This window comes from Ailuropoda melanoleuca, chromosome 9, assembly GCF_002007445.2.
Source record: "Ailuropoda melanoleuca isolate Jingjing chromosome 9, ASM200744v2, whole genome shotgun sequence".
Taxonomy (NCBI): Eukaryota; Metazoa; Chordata; class Mammalia; order Carnivora; family Ursidae; genus Ailuropoda; species Ailuropoda melanoleuca.
In genome coordinates, this window is record NC_048226.1 from 95,510,358 (window position 1) to 95,527,660 (window position 17,303).

The 17,303-nt window shown below is 51.7% G+C and overlaps 1 protein-coding gene across 1 annotated transcript in view; it reads left to right on the forward strand.

Moving 5' to 3' along the window:
• TG (thyroglobulin) overlaps positions 1-17,303 on the forward strand; it is a 266,107-nt gene that overhangs the window by 247,229 nt on the left and 1,575 nt on the right. The window contains exons 46-47 of the mRNA XM_034668642.1: positions 918-1,025; positions 16,004-16,138. Of these exons, the coding sequence (XP_034524533.1) occupies positions 918-1,025; positions 16,004-16,138 (243 nt within the window). The remainder of the gene's footprint in view (positions 1-917; positions 1,026-16,003; positions 16,139-17,303) is intronic.

A 17,303-nucleotide genomic window follows, 5' to 3' on the forward strand; every position in this document is an offset into this window, starting at 1 on the left:
TTCTCATCACCCCAGAGGGGGAGCAAATGTGAAGCTTTGGGAATCTAGAACAGGGTTCTCGATCTCCTCACTATCACGTTTCGGGTGGATAATTCCTTGCCGAGGGGTCCATCCCAGGTATCGTAGGATGTTCAGAGGCATTCCCAGCCCCTGCCCCTAGATGCCAGTAAGAACCTTTCCATCTCCAACGGTGATGACCAGAAATGTTCCCCAAACATTGTCCAGTGTCCCCTGGGGGGTGAGGGTGTCCCCAGCTGAGAGCCACTGGTCTAAAGATATCATATGCATGAAATATCCTTGAGGATATTTCTTCTGCCTTCTTTCAAAATGCACAATCATTTCGTGTTCTGCTCCATAGCATATTGTATTTATTTTAGTATAGAGTGTTTTGCTCCCGGGTCTTTATTTTTTTTTTTTTTTTTTTTTTTAAAGATTTTATTTATTTNATTTGACAGAGATAGAGACAGCCAGCGAGAGAGGGAACACAAGCAGGGGGAGTGGGAGAGGAAGAAGCAGGCTCATAGCAGAGGAGCCTGATGTGGGGGCTCGATCCCGTAACGCCGGGATCACGCCCTGAGCCGAAGGCAGACGCTTAACCGCTGTGCCACCCAGGCGCCCCGCGGGTCTTTAAAATTGATGTTTTGGGAAGATACTTGCTCCATGGGTTCCTTGCGTGACCTTGCATGACCTTATGTGACCTTGCCGGCCATACACCAGACTGGACCCTGTGTCAGCAGTGAAGCCAGCTGCGGCGAGAGGCCCGCTAGGCAGCTCGAGGACAGTGTGTGTTCTCCGCAGGCCTCTGCGGGGGTGTCTGGTGGTCCAGGGGACCCTGGCCCGGGAGAAGCATTTCCCCAGCACAGCTGTCTGTAGAATGGTGCATAACTAAAGTCCCTCCTCTGTCCTCATTTGACCAGGGATTACTTTATCACCTGTCCCGTAATCGACATGGCCAGCCACTGGGCGAGGAGGGCCCGAGGAAACGTCTTCATGTACCACGCTCCCGAAAGCTATGGCCACAGCAGGTAAGGTGACCGTCTGGCCACAGCGGGTGTTGGCAAGTGAAGGGAGTTTGGCAGGGCTCCGGGTTGATTCTGTGACCCTCACAGAAGCAGAGGACAGAGGGCAGGACTGAGGTTCAAGTCCTGGCTCAGTGACATCGGACTTGTCATTTCGTGTCTGAAAAATGGGTGTAATAGTAATCGCCACTTTCTCTCACGGTATTGTTGGAAGGGCGAGCAATAGAGCAGCTGGAAGAGGCACTTTGGAATTCCAATGTTAGCTCTTAATGGATTGGCCTGGCTTGGGGGAGGGGGTTTCTTTATTAATCGTATGTATTTACGCCTCCTCCCTGAGTACATAGCTTCACTTAAGAAAATGGCTTTCCGAAGTATACAAGGCTGCTTTGTTTTGGTTTTGGTTTTGTTTTTTTGCAACAAAAGGAAAGTTTGGTTTACCTCTTATCTCTATACCATCCCTACTTCCAAAATACGTTCAATATACTTTACAGTAAAAGTCTCAGGTGCAAAAACACAATCATAATGGAAACGAGAAATAATAAGCCAATGAAAGAAAGCCCATGATAAGCAAAGGGTCAACCAACGGACACAGAGTGTAGCCCTGCATGTTCCAGAAGCCAAGGACAAGATTAAAAAATAAAGAACAATGGGAGCAGAGAGGCTGGGTGGCAGGGGCACATCTGACGTCTGCCAGTTGGAGAGCAGTGCCAGGAGGGTAACGGGCACAGGGATGCCCAGGGCATTGGAGGAAGACTGTGGGGTCACCTGTCCTACTTCGTCATGACCTTGCAGTCCTGAGCCATTCACCTGTGTCAGAAAACCCCAGGCCTCGTCCCAGCTGGGCCAGCAACTTCCCACATAGTCTGGTGTGATTGCCATAAAGCACATCCGATGAGCCACTTCTCCTTGGAGCTTCTTGGGGAAGAGCTCATGCCCCACCAAGGGCAGAAGATGATGTGCCGCCCTGATGGTCAGCCCTCCGGGTTAAGCATTCTCAGATAACAGAAGGTCGGGTGTCGGGGAGATGGGGCATAAGAACTTCAACTTTAGAGCTAGAGATCCAGCCCTACCGCCTGCCAGCTGTGCAGAGCTGGGCAGGTTCCTTTGCCTCTCTGACCCTCAGTATCCTCATCGAATGGTCTCCCCTTGCAGGCCTGGCATTAACAATATCTGGCACAGAAATTACGTGGCCGCCACAGGGCCTCCACCTCTGTTACTTTGCAATGACATCGAAGGAACTCTTACCAGCACGCCTAACTTCTCATTATAATTGGCAACGTCCCTACCTTGGGCTGAATATGGCCACCGAGAGATCCCAGGTCCCAACTTTATAAGGAAAAGGGGCCTTTGCAGACGTGATTAAGAGAAAGACCTTGACCTGAGAAAATTATCCTGCATTATCCTGCTGGGCCCTAAATGCGATCACAAGTGTTTCTACGAGACAGAGGCTGGAGAAGGGGCATAGAAGAGGGGGAGGCAGTGTGACCAGGGAGGCAGAAATTGGGAGTGGCGCACCCATGAGCCGAGAAACACCAGCCAAGAATTCACCCAGTTCCACCAGATTCCAGGCGAGAATCCGCAGAAGCTGCAGGAGCAAGAACTGCCTTCTCCCCTAGAGCCTCTGGAGGAAGCATGGCTCTGTGGAAACCTTGATTTTGGCTTCGTGACACCGATGCGGGGCTTCTGGCCCCCAGAACTGTGAGCCAGTAAATATCTGTTGTTTTAAGCCACAGCGTTTGTGGAAGTTTGTACGGCAGACCTAGGGAACTAACACAGGCCTGAAGATGTTCTAGTTTCCCTAAACACCCATTTTTTTACCTTCTTCCCCCGAGAGATTAGTCAGTGTATATCACACTTCACAAAAACATCCAGAATCCCAGTGAGGATGTGAGGTTGGCAAGGTTGACATGGTCATTGCTATTTTACGGATGAAGAGTCTGAGGTTCAAGGAGTTCCATGTGATTTCCCCCAAGGACGAGCAGCAGTTCCTTGGAGAGCAGTGACTTCCTCATACCTTCTCTGAACCCCCCGATCTCTCTTTCCACTACACCGCGCAGTCTTTCTGTCTCTCTGCTTTAAACTTTATAATTCCACCCCGATCCACTTCCTAGATTCAAGCAACAGCCCCCATGTGGTAGGAAGGAAAATAAATGGCAGGCAAAGGTTCTGGTAAGAAGGCATTTGGAGAGAAGGGGTGACGAAGAGAGCGATGGTTTGGGTGGGGATGAGAGGCGCCTTCGTCACCCAGTGGACACCCACGGCTGGGAGGCCCGGCGTGGGAAGCGGCTTGTAGAACAAGCTTCGGCCAGGTCTCCCAAATGCCGGGGCTCCCGGGGTTCGTGCCCAGTACAGGAGTCTGGTTCTCTGCCTCCCTCCCTGTTAAGGCGCAGAATACAACAGAAGGTCTGATGCTCTTGCAGCAAATCCTTCAAAAGCCTTAAAATGCCACTGGGCTCCGAAATGGGCAGTGCAGGCCCAGAGAGGCACCTGTTCCCCGAGGACGAGAACGATCAGAGCAAAGCACGACGGAAGGATCCTTGCAATTCCAGCCAGAATCGATAATGCTTCTATCCCCATCCGTATTAGTTTCCTGGGGCTCCCTTCACAACATCCCCCACGCAGGTGGTTTATAACAACAGGAATGGATGGTCTCACAGTTCTGGGGACCTGAAGTCTAAAATCAAGGCGTCATCAGGGTCATGCTCCCACTGGAGGCCCTAGGGAAGGATCTATTCCAGGCCATTCTCCTAGCTTGTGGTAGCCTGAGGCATTTCTTGGCTTATAGTTGGCCGTCTTCCCACTGTGTGTCTGGGTCCAAATGTCCCCCTTTTTATCATAACACCAGTCATATTGGATTGAGGCCCACCCTATGTCCTCATTTTGACTTAGTTATCTCTGCAAAGACTCCAGTTTTAAAGAAGGCCATATTCTGATGTCCTAAGGTGAGGGCTCCAGCATATCGTTTTTAAGGGGACACACTTCAACCCGTAGCATCGCCCTTCTCTCTAAAGTAACAGCCTCGCTGGCGAGACTCCTGAGTGGCGAGGGCCCGGGGGGGGTCTGTTTTAGACCTAGAAATGAGGTGGTCCACAGAGGTGGGCTCCTCCAACAGCCTCCGAACCACATCCTCATTCTCTCGTGGCCGGTTTGGGTTTCTGTGCTGCTGAAGCATCCTCAGAGCCCTTAGGGGCTCCCCAGACAGGGCTCCACTGTGCTGATCCGGGGACACCCCCCGCCCTGCACGGAAGCCACGCTCATGAGCCAGACCCTCACAAAAGTGCCTCCTGGGTCCTCACAGTCACTGTGCCTCAGGGCCTGGGGACCCCCCTGGCACAGAGTAGTAGGTGCTTGGAAGTCATGTTGAAGCCGATCCAACCACCTCATTTGACAGGTGAGGAATGAATCCTTCTACTCTGGTTTATAGGCTCCTTGGAGCTCAGTTTTGCCATCTGCCCAATGGGAACAGGGACGGGGGAGAGGTCAGGAGCACGGATTCCTCACTGGGCTCTGTGGTGCCCTGGCTCCGGGCAGGAGGAGAGCAGCATTCTCTATACCTTGGAGTCTGAGCTCCGAGTAAAGTGTCGAGTTTATGCAAGTTAGAGAGCTCAGTCACCCGTAAGTGACATCCCCCTGTCACTTCTACCATTTGGAAAGACAGAGACACTCAGCGGCACACATACATTTCTCTGGCAGAGCTGTTGCTAGGTGTATGGAGGTAGAGAGTATCCTGGTGACAGCAGGCTCTCTGGGCCAAGTGACTTGGTTGGAAACCCACCACAAGTCACTTAACCTCCCCAGTGACTCCGTCTCTTCACCCACCATGCTGACGGGCCTTGCTTCAGAGCGCCATCGTGATAATGGACTTGCACGTAGAGTGAGGTCTGGCAAACAGTAAGCGAGGAGGTCATCCTAGTCCTCTGGCCCCTTGGAGAGGGTTCTTGACGACCCTCTGTGTCTATGTCCTCTCCCCCGACCACGGTCATGGGATGGTGCCATCCACATAGTAGATGCTGAAATCAATGAATGGATCACGGAAACTAGCCCATTTAATCGCTGGCAAGTGTCTCCTTTCCGCCTGAAAAGACATCTCTCTCACTCTGCGCGGGAGCTGTCACACCTCTCATTTATTTCTGGCTCAAACCTACGGACTTAAAATATATGTGCCTGCCGTACGGTTTCAGCCATCTGTCCCGTACCTCCATTTCTGTGAGCATATATTAGCTTCCCTGGCAGAGCGAGTGCACAAAACGCAATACGTTACCACTTTCTTAAGCCTCCCGCTAATTGATCGCAGCATAACGTGGTTCTGAAACTGCTCCTGGATTATATGTGAGATTTCATCCCTGAACTTGAGGGCCAGCCTCTGTGAGGAAGGAATAGACGTAGTGGCTGGGGGAGGAAACAAAGAAACTAAAACCTACAGTCGGAGAAGAAGGTTCCATTTTAAGATTTAGATTCAAAGAATCACAGACTATGGGATTCGATTTCATCTGACTCTTTCATTTAAGCCAGAGGTAAAGAGCCAGTCACTGGCAGTCTAGACCCAAACCCTATCACTTGCTCTTGGTCCAGTTTTTTTTTTTTTTTTTCAATTGTACCCTTCGACCCAAAGCCTCTTGACTGTCTGCCATGGCTAAGTCCACTGACTAGCTGTGTGACCTTGGGCAAGTTGCTTAACCTCCCTGAGCCTCTGAGCCTCAATGCATCTTCACCTATACACAGGAAAAGCCACAGTTCCTGCCCCACAGTGTGGCTAGAAGGATTTAGGGGAACAATGCCTGCATCTGGGATGTGTGTATGTGGTTGTATGTATGTGAGCCTGGAATACCTGGCATCTTTGGTTTCTAAGGCCACTAACATGAGGGTAAAACTTAGCAGCTTTCTTTTGCTCCGCTCTGCTCACTGGGGAGATTCAGGGCCGGTTTCCTCCATGCTTACTCTCTGCAGCCCTCTGTTTCAGGAAGAGGGATTTTCACTGATGACTATAATCCAGGCCTTCTCAACTTGGCGCTACTGACATTTTAGGTCGGCTAATTGTTTGTTGTGACAGGCTGTCCTGTGCATCGTGTCTGGCGTTAGCAGCACCCCTAGCCTCCGCCACTCAATACCAAAAGCACCTTCATTGTTGGAACAACCAAAAATGTCTCCAGACATGGCCGGTGTCCCCCGGGGGGGCAAAATCGCCCTCTGTCGAGAACCACTGGTGGACTCCACTGAAACGGGAGTTATAACTGACAGCACCTGAAGGGAAGAGGCAGCCCCTTTCCCAGGCTCGTCCTTGATCAGTGCAGGACCCCTCCGCCCACAGACGCTGCCCCTGGCCCCACGGGAGCCCATTCAGACCGACCACGAATGCACCATGGGAACGGGGCGTGGCTGGTGCTTCTGTTACCGAACTGGCCTGGAAGGCTGACAAGCCTCTCTCCCGTGTTCACACCGGCAGGGCCGTGGCCCGCTATCCCCTCCCAAGTTGAAGGCCAAGGGTTCTCTCTAGGATGGCTTCCCAGCCGAACGCAGCTAGGATTCCTCCCTCCATGCCAGTCACCTGCTTTGCCATCCTGTGGATTCTCAGTTGATGTCCTTCTCTTGAACCAGCCCCTTCTGAAAGACACACTGGTCCCAGTGTCTTCCTAGGAGGAGCCCTCTATCCGTTCTCTGCAACCCATGGTCAAAGAACCCCCAGCCCCTGTGGCCAGCCCTCTCCTGGGAGTCAGGTCCCAGAAAGTGTGGGAGGGGACGCTGATTTACTCTCTGACCTTGCCTGTCCTTAGACGCCTCTACCTAGGTGCACCACTTATGCGTGCCTCTGGGCAGGTGACAACCTCTGGAAGCTTCCGCTTCCTCATTGGTAGGATGGAGCTAAGAATAACACAACTTTAGGAGTGTGTCAGGATTAAATAAGGCAGAGCATGCAGACTGCCCAGCTAACTGCCCTGCGTAAAGCCAATGCTCATGAGGTGACCTCCAACCCTGCTTCACGGGTTTGCTGGAAGAATCCACAATGCGGAGGAACAGGTCCCAAGAAGACAGCCACAAAGGAGGTGGTATCTGGGTACCAGCCACTGAAAGAGGAGCTGTGGCCACTTCAGAGGGCATGTGGGGGCCCTTCATCGTCAGCTTCCTGGTGCCAGTTCATTGTTTCATGGAAATTCACTGTGGGGCTGTGTGTGGGCTGTTGGGCTTGAACCGTGTGCTGCTGTCAGGGCCTTACTTCAAAGTCCTTGGTCCCAGAGTCCTGAGATTTCAGTCCCACATTTCGACAGGGCAGAAGACAGTTCAGAGAGATGGGTCTTGACTTCCCTTTGAATGGGGCTGGTGTGGGGCTCTTGGGTTACCACATCCTTCTAGGATGCCCGATAATTCTTTGACTTGGGGAGAAGCTGCTCAATATGATGGAAGAGATCACCCTCTGAAGTTAAATCAACTGGGGTTTTAATTCCATCTCCTCCATTCGTTAACTGCCTGCATTTGAGCAAGATTTTCTCAGTTTGCCCACCTATAGAATGGGTATAGCTACATCTGCTTCACCGTATGAAGATTCAAGTCACTGTAAGTTAAAAACCTGGCATATTCTAGATGTTTAATATTACGGTGACTTTTGCTTCTGGAAAAATAAGGCTCTGAGAAGAAAAAAAACATTCAAAATGACTTAAGAAGCAGTAATGTTCTTCCTTTATAAGTTGTCCCAACCCTGGAAAACAAAGCCATAAATGCTAGGCTCAAGACATTTTGTACACCACTACGTTTGCATTCTAGACATGTGTGTGCATTCCAGGGGCCTTTAACATTCCAAATTCAAAATATTATCTTTTTAGTTGACTGTCTCGTGGAGTTTGTTGGAATTAGCAAACCAAAGAAAATATTAAGCGGTCGGATTCTTGAGTTGGGTCCATCGGCCTGGCTCCATCCTGTGTGATTAACAAGATTATTTACCAGTAAAGATGGAGGTGAATCATTTTCTAAAACTGACCGCTCTAACCCGGATCCTAGCGATGGACAGAGAGAGGCTGTCTTCTTGGGATTAGCATTATGTTAGGGGGTGGAATTGGCAAACATCTAGGGATAGGGTGCAAAGAACAGAAGTTCAGAGGAAGTTCAGAAGACTGGCCTATGAAGGAGAAAGGGAAAAGCCTTGACATGTTTGAGGGTGAAGAAGGAGGCCAGGGATCTGGAGTCTGTTGAAGAGGGGGAGGGTAATTGGAGATGTGGGGGGGGATAAGGTCCTGTAGTTCACATAGGAGTTTGCAAGCTGTGGCGGGCAAAGACATAGTATTTTTTGAGTATGATGGAAAAGCATTGGAGATTTTTAAGAAGACATGTGATAGAGAATGCACATGGGTCTTTTCTTTCCCCACTCAAAACCCAGCTCACTAAAAGCCAGGTGGGTTTTTTAACAGACGTAGAATAGAAATCCTGTTATCCAGTGTGATGATCAGTTGGTCCCTCAGAAAACTCAGTTGAGACGGGAAATCGTGAGAAATGAATAAGGTAGATCTATTTACCTTCAGCTTGTTATCGTCTCTGTGAGTCTGTCACTGCAGGGTCAGAGGCTCGAGTCAGAAAGTGCTCCCTTTGAAATTCTTGCAAAACTATGAACAAAATGCATGGCCTATGATTCCCAGCTTTGGTTTCTTGAAAGTGGGCTATCCACGTGATATTTAATTAATTTAATTAAGTTCTATAATTACAGTGACAAATACAGCTGACATCAACAGGTTTGAGACAAACACAGTTGGCTCTTGGTAAACACGTCGCTTCCTGTTGGGAATGGGTGCACCCGGCCAGGAAAATTGAGCTTTTTCTGAGCAGTGGTTGTTATGCTTTCTGTGGCGAATCAAACGTCCAGGTTATGGGGCGCCTGCCTGGCTCAGTCAATAAAGCATGGGACTCTTGATCTCGGGGTTGTGTGAGCCCCGTGTTGGGTGTAGAGTTTACTTAAAAAAAAAATTAAAGCAAATAAAATGTCCAGGTTAATGCACCAGGTCCGCCAAAAGCTTCGCCCATCCCACAAACCAGTGTGTTACCCAGCTTTGCTGGGCTTTTGGGACTGTGAAAATATGCAGGTATTTCATTTGGGGCTGAGGGTGGGGTTGTATCATTGGAAGTAAATTGGGGAGCTGGGTTTTGAAAGGATTGCAGTGAATCTCTTTGCAAAACAAAAGCCATTTGTAAAGCATGTAATTGCCTCCTGATAATTCCTAGGCAGAATATGACTTTTGCATATGAGATTTGCCCAAAGAGAAGCCCACTCACAGGCTTCTATTTGTGAGTTAACACTGCCTCACCGCGCCCCCCCTCCAAAAAAAAGCCAGGAAGCAGAAGGATTTCCATTCCTCCTTGTTCCCGAATTTCCATTGGAGGAAGTTATTTAGAGATACCAGCTAGAGATAAGAAAGGGAGTATATTTTATGGGGATGAGGTCAACCAAACTTCCTCCTACAGACCGAACAACAGGGATAGAAATCTCTGGAACAACAGGCTCTCAAGTCAGTCGATCAGAAGGGCTGGAGCAGGGAGCTTCTCCACTGCACAAGCCTCTTCAACCCATAGTCAGTGTAAGAACGACCTCCCCACTCGCTCTCTTCACCTTGAGGGGATCCCTGCTGAGGTCATTCCCTCTGGGGACACTGCCTAGGTCATTGTGCTCCCTAATCAGCCCCAAAGGGCCCTGAAGGATGTGTCAGCAGCCAAGCTGAAGTCCGGAGCTTGGACCGTGACTAATCTCTGAGAGGTGGTGTGAGGCTGGCCAGAGTGCAGGCCTGGGCTCCTGCAGCATGCACCGGCGGGATTTAAGATGTGACAGTGGCCCAATGGGAAGGTTGGGGAGGATGACGGAAGCAGAACCAGCCTTATGTCTCTCTCCTGGACAAACGCAGCATCCCCGTGGTTTCTCAATTCAAGCCTTTCTCCCCACACCGCTCCAGGAAAGATTCTAGAAGAAACACAGCTTGCAGCCTGCTTGCTTAGAAGCCGCTCATGTCCCCCCATCTCCTTGAAGATGCGGCCTTCAATTCCCCTGGCCTCTGTTCTCACACCTTTCACAGAACCAGAGCCTGAAGGACCTTAGTGAGCAGCAGGCAGTGTAGTTGTTCCCAGACTTTCGGTTTACCTAGGCCAGGAAAAAGCCCAATTTCTCTTTTAGGCGCCATGCACTTCTCAGTATGATAGAGGGGACCACCCAGAGATTTGGGGAGTCTGCCACCTGTTGTAGCCGCATGCCCGCTCACAAGGTCCTTCCCCGCCTAGTCCCCTTACTAAGCCCCTACTTGTCTTTCAGGGCACAAGTTGACCTGGAGAGGATTTCCCCTTTCTGACTTTCCACCAGCTCCTCTCAATACCCTTGCCGGAGACAAGAGCCATCGCTTCTCTCCCTCTTCTTGTGAAGCCTTGTAAATAATCTCAGCATTTGATATCGATCTATTCTCCATCTCACAACATCTTTTAAAAATGTCAGCTTCCCTGCGTTTCCTGTGAGACCATGAGCCGTGCCAGATGGCTGACTTAGGCCTCTTTTCTCCCCAGCCCCTGTTCAGAACACCACTCGCAGCAGGCAGGGGGCTAATGGGCCCGAGTAAGGTCTTGTTCTGACGTCTGGTGTTGTGCCCCCATACACACACACACACACACACACACACATACACACAGCCATCCCCGGGACGTGTGGTCGGTTAGTTCCTCCCATACTCTGGCTCAACGTCGCATCACCAACATCAGCAACCACAGCTCTTCCTTGGATGGCAGTTTGTCATTTTCAGAGGGATTTCCATCCACTACAGTCTAGAAGCATCCAGGGATACTCTATGGAAGGCTGAACAGAGATGACCAGACCCAGTGTACAGACAGGAAAACCAAGGCTCAGAGAGTCGGCGGCAAAAGTGGGGCTGGAGCCCAGCTCAGGCAGCTCAGGCAGGGAGCTCCCCTCATCCCCGTGCCCACAAGTGACAGTGAGGAGATCCAGACCTGGCCTGAGCCTGGGACAAGTAACAGTCAGATGAGGGAAAGGTTGACCGGAGTATTCTCACCAAAGACAGCAAGACAACTGAAAGCTAAGTAACACCAGCTTGACCACGGCGGGTATATGTGAGCACACCCAGCACAGAGCAAGCCAAATCAACGAAGCATGAGCTGTCAGCCCCCACCCTGCCAGCACCGTGGCCAATCAGCTAACAAGTTTCTCCTTTTACCTTGTCTGTCCCTGGAGTGTCCTTCCTTGTCTCCCTCCGCTGACACGGAATCCGGATGCCCTCTTCTCTCTCCAGAGAGTCCGGGGACTCTCAGCCAGGGCCCAGGGTCCTCTGATCCCAAATGCCCACTTCCACAGCTCCCACTGGCTGCCCTTCCTCCAGATGTCTGCCTTAAACTGCTCGAAATAACTCTAGCATCCTGATAAAGATCAGCCCTGCTAAGGAAAAAACAAAGCAGAAGTCTTCATACACAACAGCCTCTCAAATTAAACAGATCGGATGGGCTGGAAGGCCAGGTCTTTTCCCAAAAGCAGTGCTCCGGGACATGCTGGGGTCTCGGACAGACCTGCTGGGGTCTCTGTGACAGCTGGAGGGAGGTGGCCTGCACCCATTGACAAGAGCCATCTTTCCCCAACCCTCAAGCTCCGTGACGTCACCTTGGTAGTGCAAAATTCTCTGTGGCTAGAGTACTTACACCATAGAAATTGGCAAAAGGCAATTTTTTATTCTTTTTTTTTTTTTTTTTTGGGGGGGGGGGGNGAGGGAGAGAGAGAGAATCTCAAGCAGACTCCCTGCCCAGTGTGGAGCCCAACGTGGGGCTCGATCTCATGACTCCGAGATCATGACCTGGGCTAAAATCAAGAGTCAGATGCTTAACCTCCTGAGCCGCCCAGGTGGCCTAGAATGATGTTATTAGACAGCACACCGTTGGCACAGATCCTCTGAGAATGGGAGAAGAGCTACGAAGGCTCTCCCAAGAAAGCATTGACATTCAGTGCCACACTGTTTCCCATGTAAGTCATGGCCCCCTGGAACTCTACAATGGGACTCTCAGAATAAAGACCCCCTTTCATCCATTTTCAGGTATGTCTCACAGGTAAAGAGGAAAAAGGAATGAGTGTATGAGCCAGAGACTGAGCAAAAGATTTGAAATATTTTCTAGCTCCCCCACTCGTCGTTTGGAAGCATGATTGTGTCACCACGTTATAGATGAGAACACTGAGGTCCAGCAAGATTGTGCGTCTTGCCCGAGACTTCACAGATACTAGGTGACTGAGCTAGGGTTTGGACCCTGTTCACCACACCATTTATTTCTCTGGACGAAGTGGCAGACAAGGCGTCTGTGGTAGACAGAACAGTGGCCCTTTGATATGCCGGGGTCCTAATCCCCAACACCTGTGACTGTGGTACCTTACGTGGCAAGGGGACTTGGCAGGTGTGGTTAAGGCTCTCAAGATGGGGGATTATTCAGGGCTATCCAGGTGGGCCCAGCGTAAGGACGCGAGTCCGTCAAAGCGGCAGAGGGAGGGAGAGGAGTGTGTCAGAGACGGCGTGCTGGCTTTGAGGGCCGAGGAAGGGAGCCATCGACGGTGGCCTCCCGGAGCCGGGAGTGGCCTTCAGCTCATAGCCAGGGAGAAACAGGAACCTGGGTCCTCCGCCTCAAGGAACCGAATTCTGTCACCACTCGTGTGTAGGAAGCGGCTTCTCCGTCAGGGCCTCCAGAAGGAACAAGGCCTGCTGACGCCTCGATTTTGGCGCGCGAGACCCGTGCCAGACCTGCAAACTCCGGAAACTGTGAGATAGCACGTGTGTGTTGGTCTGAGCCATTTTGTGGTCATTTCATCGGGCTGCGGTGGAAAACTCATCTGGCCACTTTCCCTGAAGGGCCTCTGAGAAGCAGGCCGCTTCCGTCGTCCACACCGCAGGGGAAGGAGCCAGGCCTTGTAGGGCAGTGGAGGGCCCAGGGCATCCCCTTTTGAGGCCAGGCTGCCCCGGTTCCTCTGCAGCTCACACAGAGTGGGGAGCCCCCGAGGGTGTGTGGGGAGGCCAGGGGCTCCGCTGGCCTTGGAATGACAGACCCCGCGTGGGTCCGGCATCGCCGCTTCCCAGTGTGGGGTCTTGGAGAGAAAATGGGTTCTCTGAGCCTCCTTTCCTCCAGTGTAAACACTCTACAGTACTCCAAGAATGTCTACTCTCAGGGCCCTGGAGATAACGGGGTGAAGGGGTCTCAGCCACAGAGGGGGTGCATAAAGGCTGATTTCTATTGCCCTTAAAACTTCTATCTTCCTGGCTTTTTTCGCTCTATGTTCCTTTTCCCTCTGAGTCTTACAACATCATTGAGAAGCTGGGTCATTAGTACTTTTTACCGATCCTCAGCCCCCGCCCACAGGGAGACAGAGAGCAGGATTTGGGGTGTGGGGGACTCAGCTCCGGATCCTGGCTCTCCCGGGTCGGAGGCCTGTGGTAGCCTCTTTCTGAGCCTGAGGTCATCCCCTGGGAAGTACACGGGTGATGCCATTTCTGTCCGTGGTGGGTCCGGAGTGTTGGTGGACTGAGGCCTAGCCCAGTACGTGGCACAACGTGCCTGCTTAGGAAATGGCAAGTGGAGACAGGGACTGAGTGGAGCTGGTTCCCAGCAGGCCACCTTGGCCAGCACGGACTCTGGACTCTTGTGTGCGCTTGACCTCAGATACTCTAGGCACCGGACAAGGGACTTCGCTCCTCGGGGGCCAGTAGGTATACGTTTTGAAGCCACTGCTACTTTCCACTCCCCTTTGTGAGTTTAGACCTTCCTAAACGGGTGCAGGATGCCTGACACTGGTTGCAAGGGGACGACACGGTCTGTGATTGAAATTCCCCTCCTAACCTCATGCCATCGGTCCTGTTTATCTCACACTGTCTCCCGTCCCTTCTATGACACCTTCCCCAGCATGGAGCCCGGTGTTGACACACAGTAACCATGGTCATAATACTAGCTGGGGCTTGGGAAAGCACTTGTCACTAACTTGCACGGGCCATGGCTGGTTCGGCCCGGCATTTCATAATGAGTGGACTAAGACCTAAGTCATGTGACTCACCCAGGGTTACACGGGCAGTAAGGGACCAAGCTGACTCAGCTGAGTGACTCAGTCCCAGGCCGTTCCCTCTATGACCTGTCAACAGTCATATGTGCCTCCGGAGCTCATGCTTACCATCCCAGGAGGAGGTCCAGCCTCAGAGCCCCTCAGAGGTCCAGCCAGCCTGAGCCCTTTCCCAGCACATGCGTGCAGTGGCTGTCTCTGCCCGTCATACCGGCACAGACGTGAACCCCTGGAGAGTCCCCAGCCCGAGACGCTGCTGTTAGCCTGATGACAGCCGATTACACGGCAAGTAGAAGGATAGATGAGAAAGAAGACTCGCCTTACCGTTTGAGTACCTACCTGCTACATTGACCATCTTATTCTGATCTTCACGGCAACCCCATGAAGCCAGTGTTTCTAATTATGTGCCTGCTCCAGAGATGACGAAGCAGGGAATCCTGGAGGCCGCATAACTTGCCAGAGGTCACCAGCTGGGAAGTGGGGAGGCCTAAGACCTGGGATGGGGCCCCTGGGCCGGGTGTCTTCCGTTAGCTCCTACCCCAGCCACGCTCCTGATCCCACTCCGCTGTTCACCGCACTGCATGTCTCTGGATAAGCCAGGAAGCCTCTCTGGACTCGTTTCCGTCGTCTGTAGAATTAGAGTTGGCTCTTGCCATAAGTTGGGGCCAACTACAAGGGTGGAGAGGGAGGTCTCCACACAAGACCCTGCTCACTTCTGACACCAAGTGCAAATTCAGGGGCTTCTCCAAACCACCCTCAGGCTTGATAATTCCCTAGAGAGACAGACCTCCATGAAAGCAGCTATACTCATCGTTAAGGTGATAACAGGGAAAGGGTGTGGATTCAGACCAGACGAAGGAAAAGTGGCACAGCATAGAGACCGGGAGGGTTCCAAGCGCAGAGCCCCACAGTCCCCTCCCTGTGGAGTCAGAAGGGGCTACTCTGTTGGCACTGATGTGTGACAGTGGACATGGGGTAACCCCAACCAGGGAGGCTCACCAAAACTTGGCCGTCAGAGGCTTTGTTAGAGCTCTGTTACATAGGTGTGACGGACTGGTTGGTTGATTGCCCATGGTTAATCTCCATCTCCAAGTCCGCTGATACCGTGTCACCCTAAGTCACCTGGGGCATGACCAGCCCCCACCCTAAGGCTGCCGAGTGTGAGCACATTTATGGAAAATCCAATGTGGTGAGCCTCTACCCTAAACAAAGTTATGACCACAGGGGGCAAAGGCCAGACTTCTCTTCGGGACAAGTCAAATTCTTTACTATACAGCTACGAAGTCCCTTGCTGCTTTTCTACTCTGATACTCCCAGCATTCACCCCCACGGGCCCAGGTACCCCTGGGCTCGTCTCCCCAGTGCCAGCTCCAGCCTAGTCCACTCCAACCCGTCACCTGGCCTCTAAATCCTTATTCCTTCCTGCCTGCTGTGTATTAGATATTCGGGTTACTCCTAGGGTATATCAGCTGACCAGCAAGGGTGTGCCGGGCACTGGGGTGGCTATGTGCATGAATGCCATCCTCGAACAGGTGTGAGAGTGTAAGTCATACGAACAAGGGCTGACACAGAGAAGGGCTCGAAATACAGCCTCTTTTGAACAGACAAATGTCCTGTGGATGCTGCAAGTACCATGGTCGGAATATGGTCAAAAGAGCATTCTCTTGGAAAGTTACTTACAGGCATTGTTTCGGGAGACGTAAGTGCTCAGCTACACGTCAACCAATAGAGGGTCCTGGATCTGCCCCAAGGGGGCCATTGGATAAAAGGCCACACCAGATCTCAGCTAAACAAAGTAAGCCCTAAACCAGAATCTTAAACCTAAAGAAAGAAAGGCCCCCATTTGGGGAGGAATATTGGTCTTTGGCTCCTTTGGCTTTTCCAGAAGTTTATTATTCCTTTAACTTTTGCTTCTTCTTATTTCCGTGTGTCTTCTCAGCCTGGATTTGCTGGCAGATGTTCGGTCTGCCTTTGGGCTTCCCTTCTACCCCGCCTACGAGGGGCAGTTTACTTTGGAGGAGAAAAGCCTGTCCCTGAAAATCATGCAGTTCTTTTCGAACTTCATCCGATCGGGGTGAGTGGACCATGTGTGCCCGCAGCTGCCATCTCGCTTGCCTCCCTCCCTGTCCTCCCCCCAGATGTTGCCGTCACCCGTCTCCCTGTCTCAGCCCCCCTCTTCTAGCCCAAACTACCTCTGTGTAGATCCATCTCAGCGAAGGGACACTCCCACCGCACTCTCCCTTGTTGAGCCATGTGTGATGGCTCTGGATCAGGTTCTGAACCTCAGCCCTGCTCACGTGGGGACAGGTACGTCCTTGTGGTTGAGGGTGTCCTGTGCGGCCCGGGCTGTTTAGCAACTTCTCTGGTCTCCACCCACTAGAGGCCGGTAGCACCTCACCCCAAACTGTCTCAGATGGTGCCAGATGTCCCCTGGGGGGCACAGTCACCTCAAGCTGAGAACCACAGTCTCAGGTGATCCAATTCAGTGAACATGTTCCAGACCCTTCCTTCTCTACCCTAGACCCCTGCATACTGCTATTCTAGCCCAAGTGGCATAATCACTGTCCCCACTTCCAAGCTTGGTTCCCCTTTTACATTCGCTGGTCACTTAGCATGGTTCTCAGGCCCCTGGAAAGGTAGAAGGTAAAAAAAAAAATAGTCATGTTTCATCCATAACCTACTGACAGTCAGAAACATAACACCCAACCCTAATGGAAAGCAGGGCAAAGTAGAGCTTTGTCTAGTTCATTGGAGGGGATGAGCGGAAAGACATTTTTTTTTTAAGAGTTTTCATTTATTTGACAGAGAGAGCCAGCGAGAGAGGGAACACAAGCAGTGGGAGTGGGACAGGAAGAAGCAGGAAGGAGCCTGATGTGGGGCTCGATCCCGGAACACCGGGATCACGCCCTGAGACGAAGGCAGATGCTTAACGACTGCGCCACCCAGGCGCCCCGGAAAGACATTTCTTTTAACTCAGATTTAGAATATGTTTCACTGGGGAAGTGACATGGAACCTGGGCCTTGAAAACAATAGGATATTCAGACACAAGCTGCCAGCCCGTAGAAGGCGCCCAGGAGAAAAGGCACCCTTGGGTGGAAGGGACGAGAAACACACCTCTTTTGGTGAATGTCAGGAGGTCAGGTGGGGCTGCGAGGCAGGCCTGGTGGCAGGTGTGGAGAGGCATCTGAGTGTGACAGGGCAAGACTGCCCCTTCAGAGGGAAGATGGCTTACAGGGGG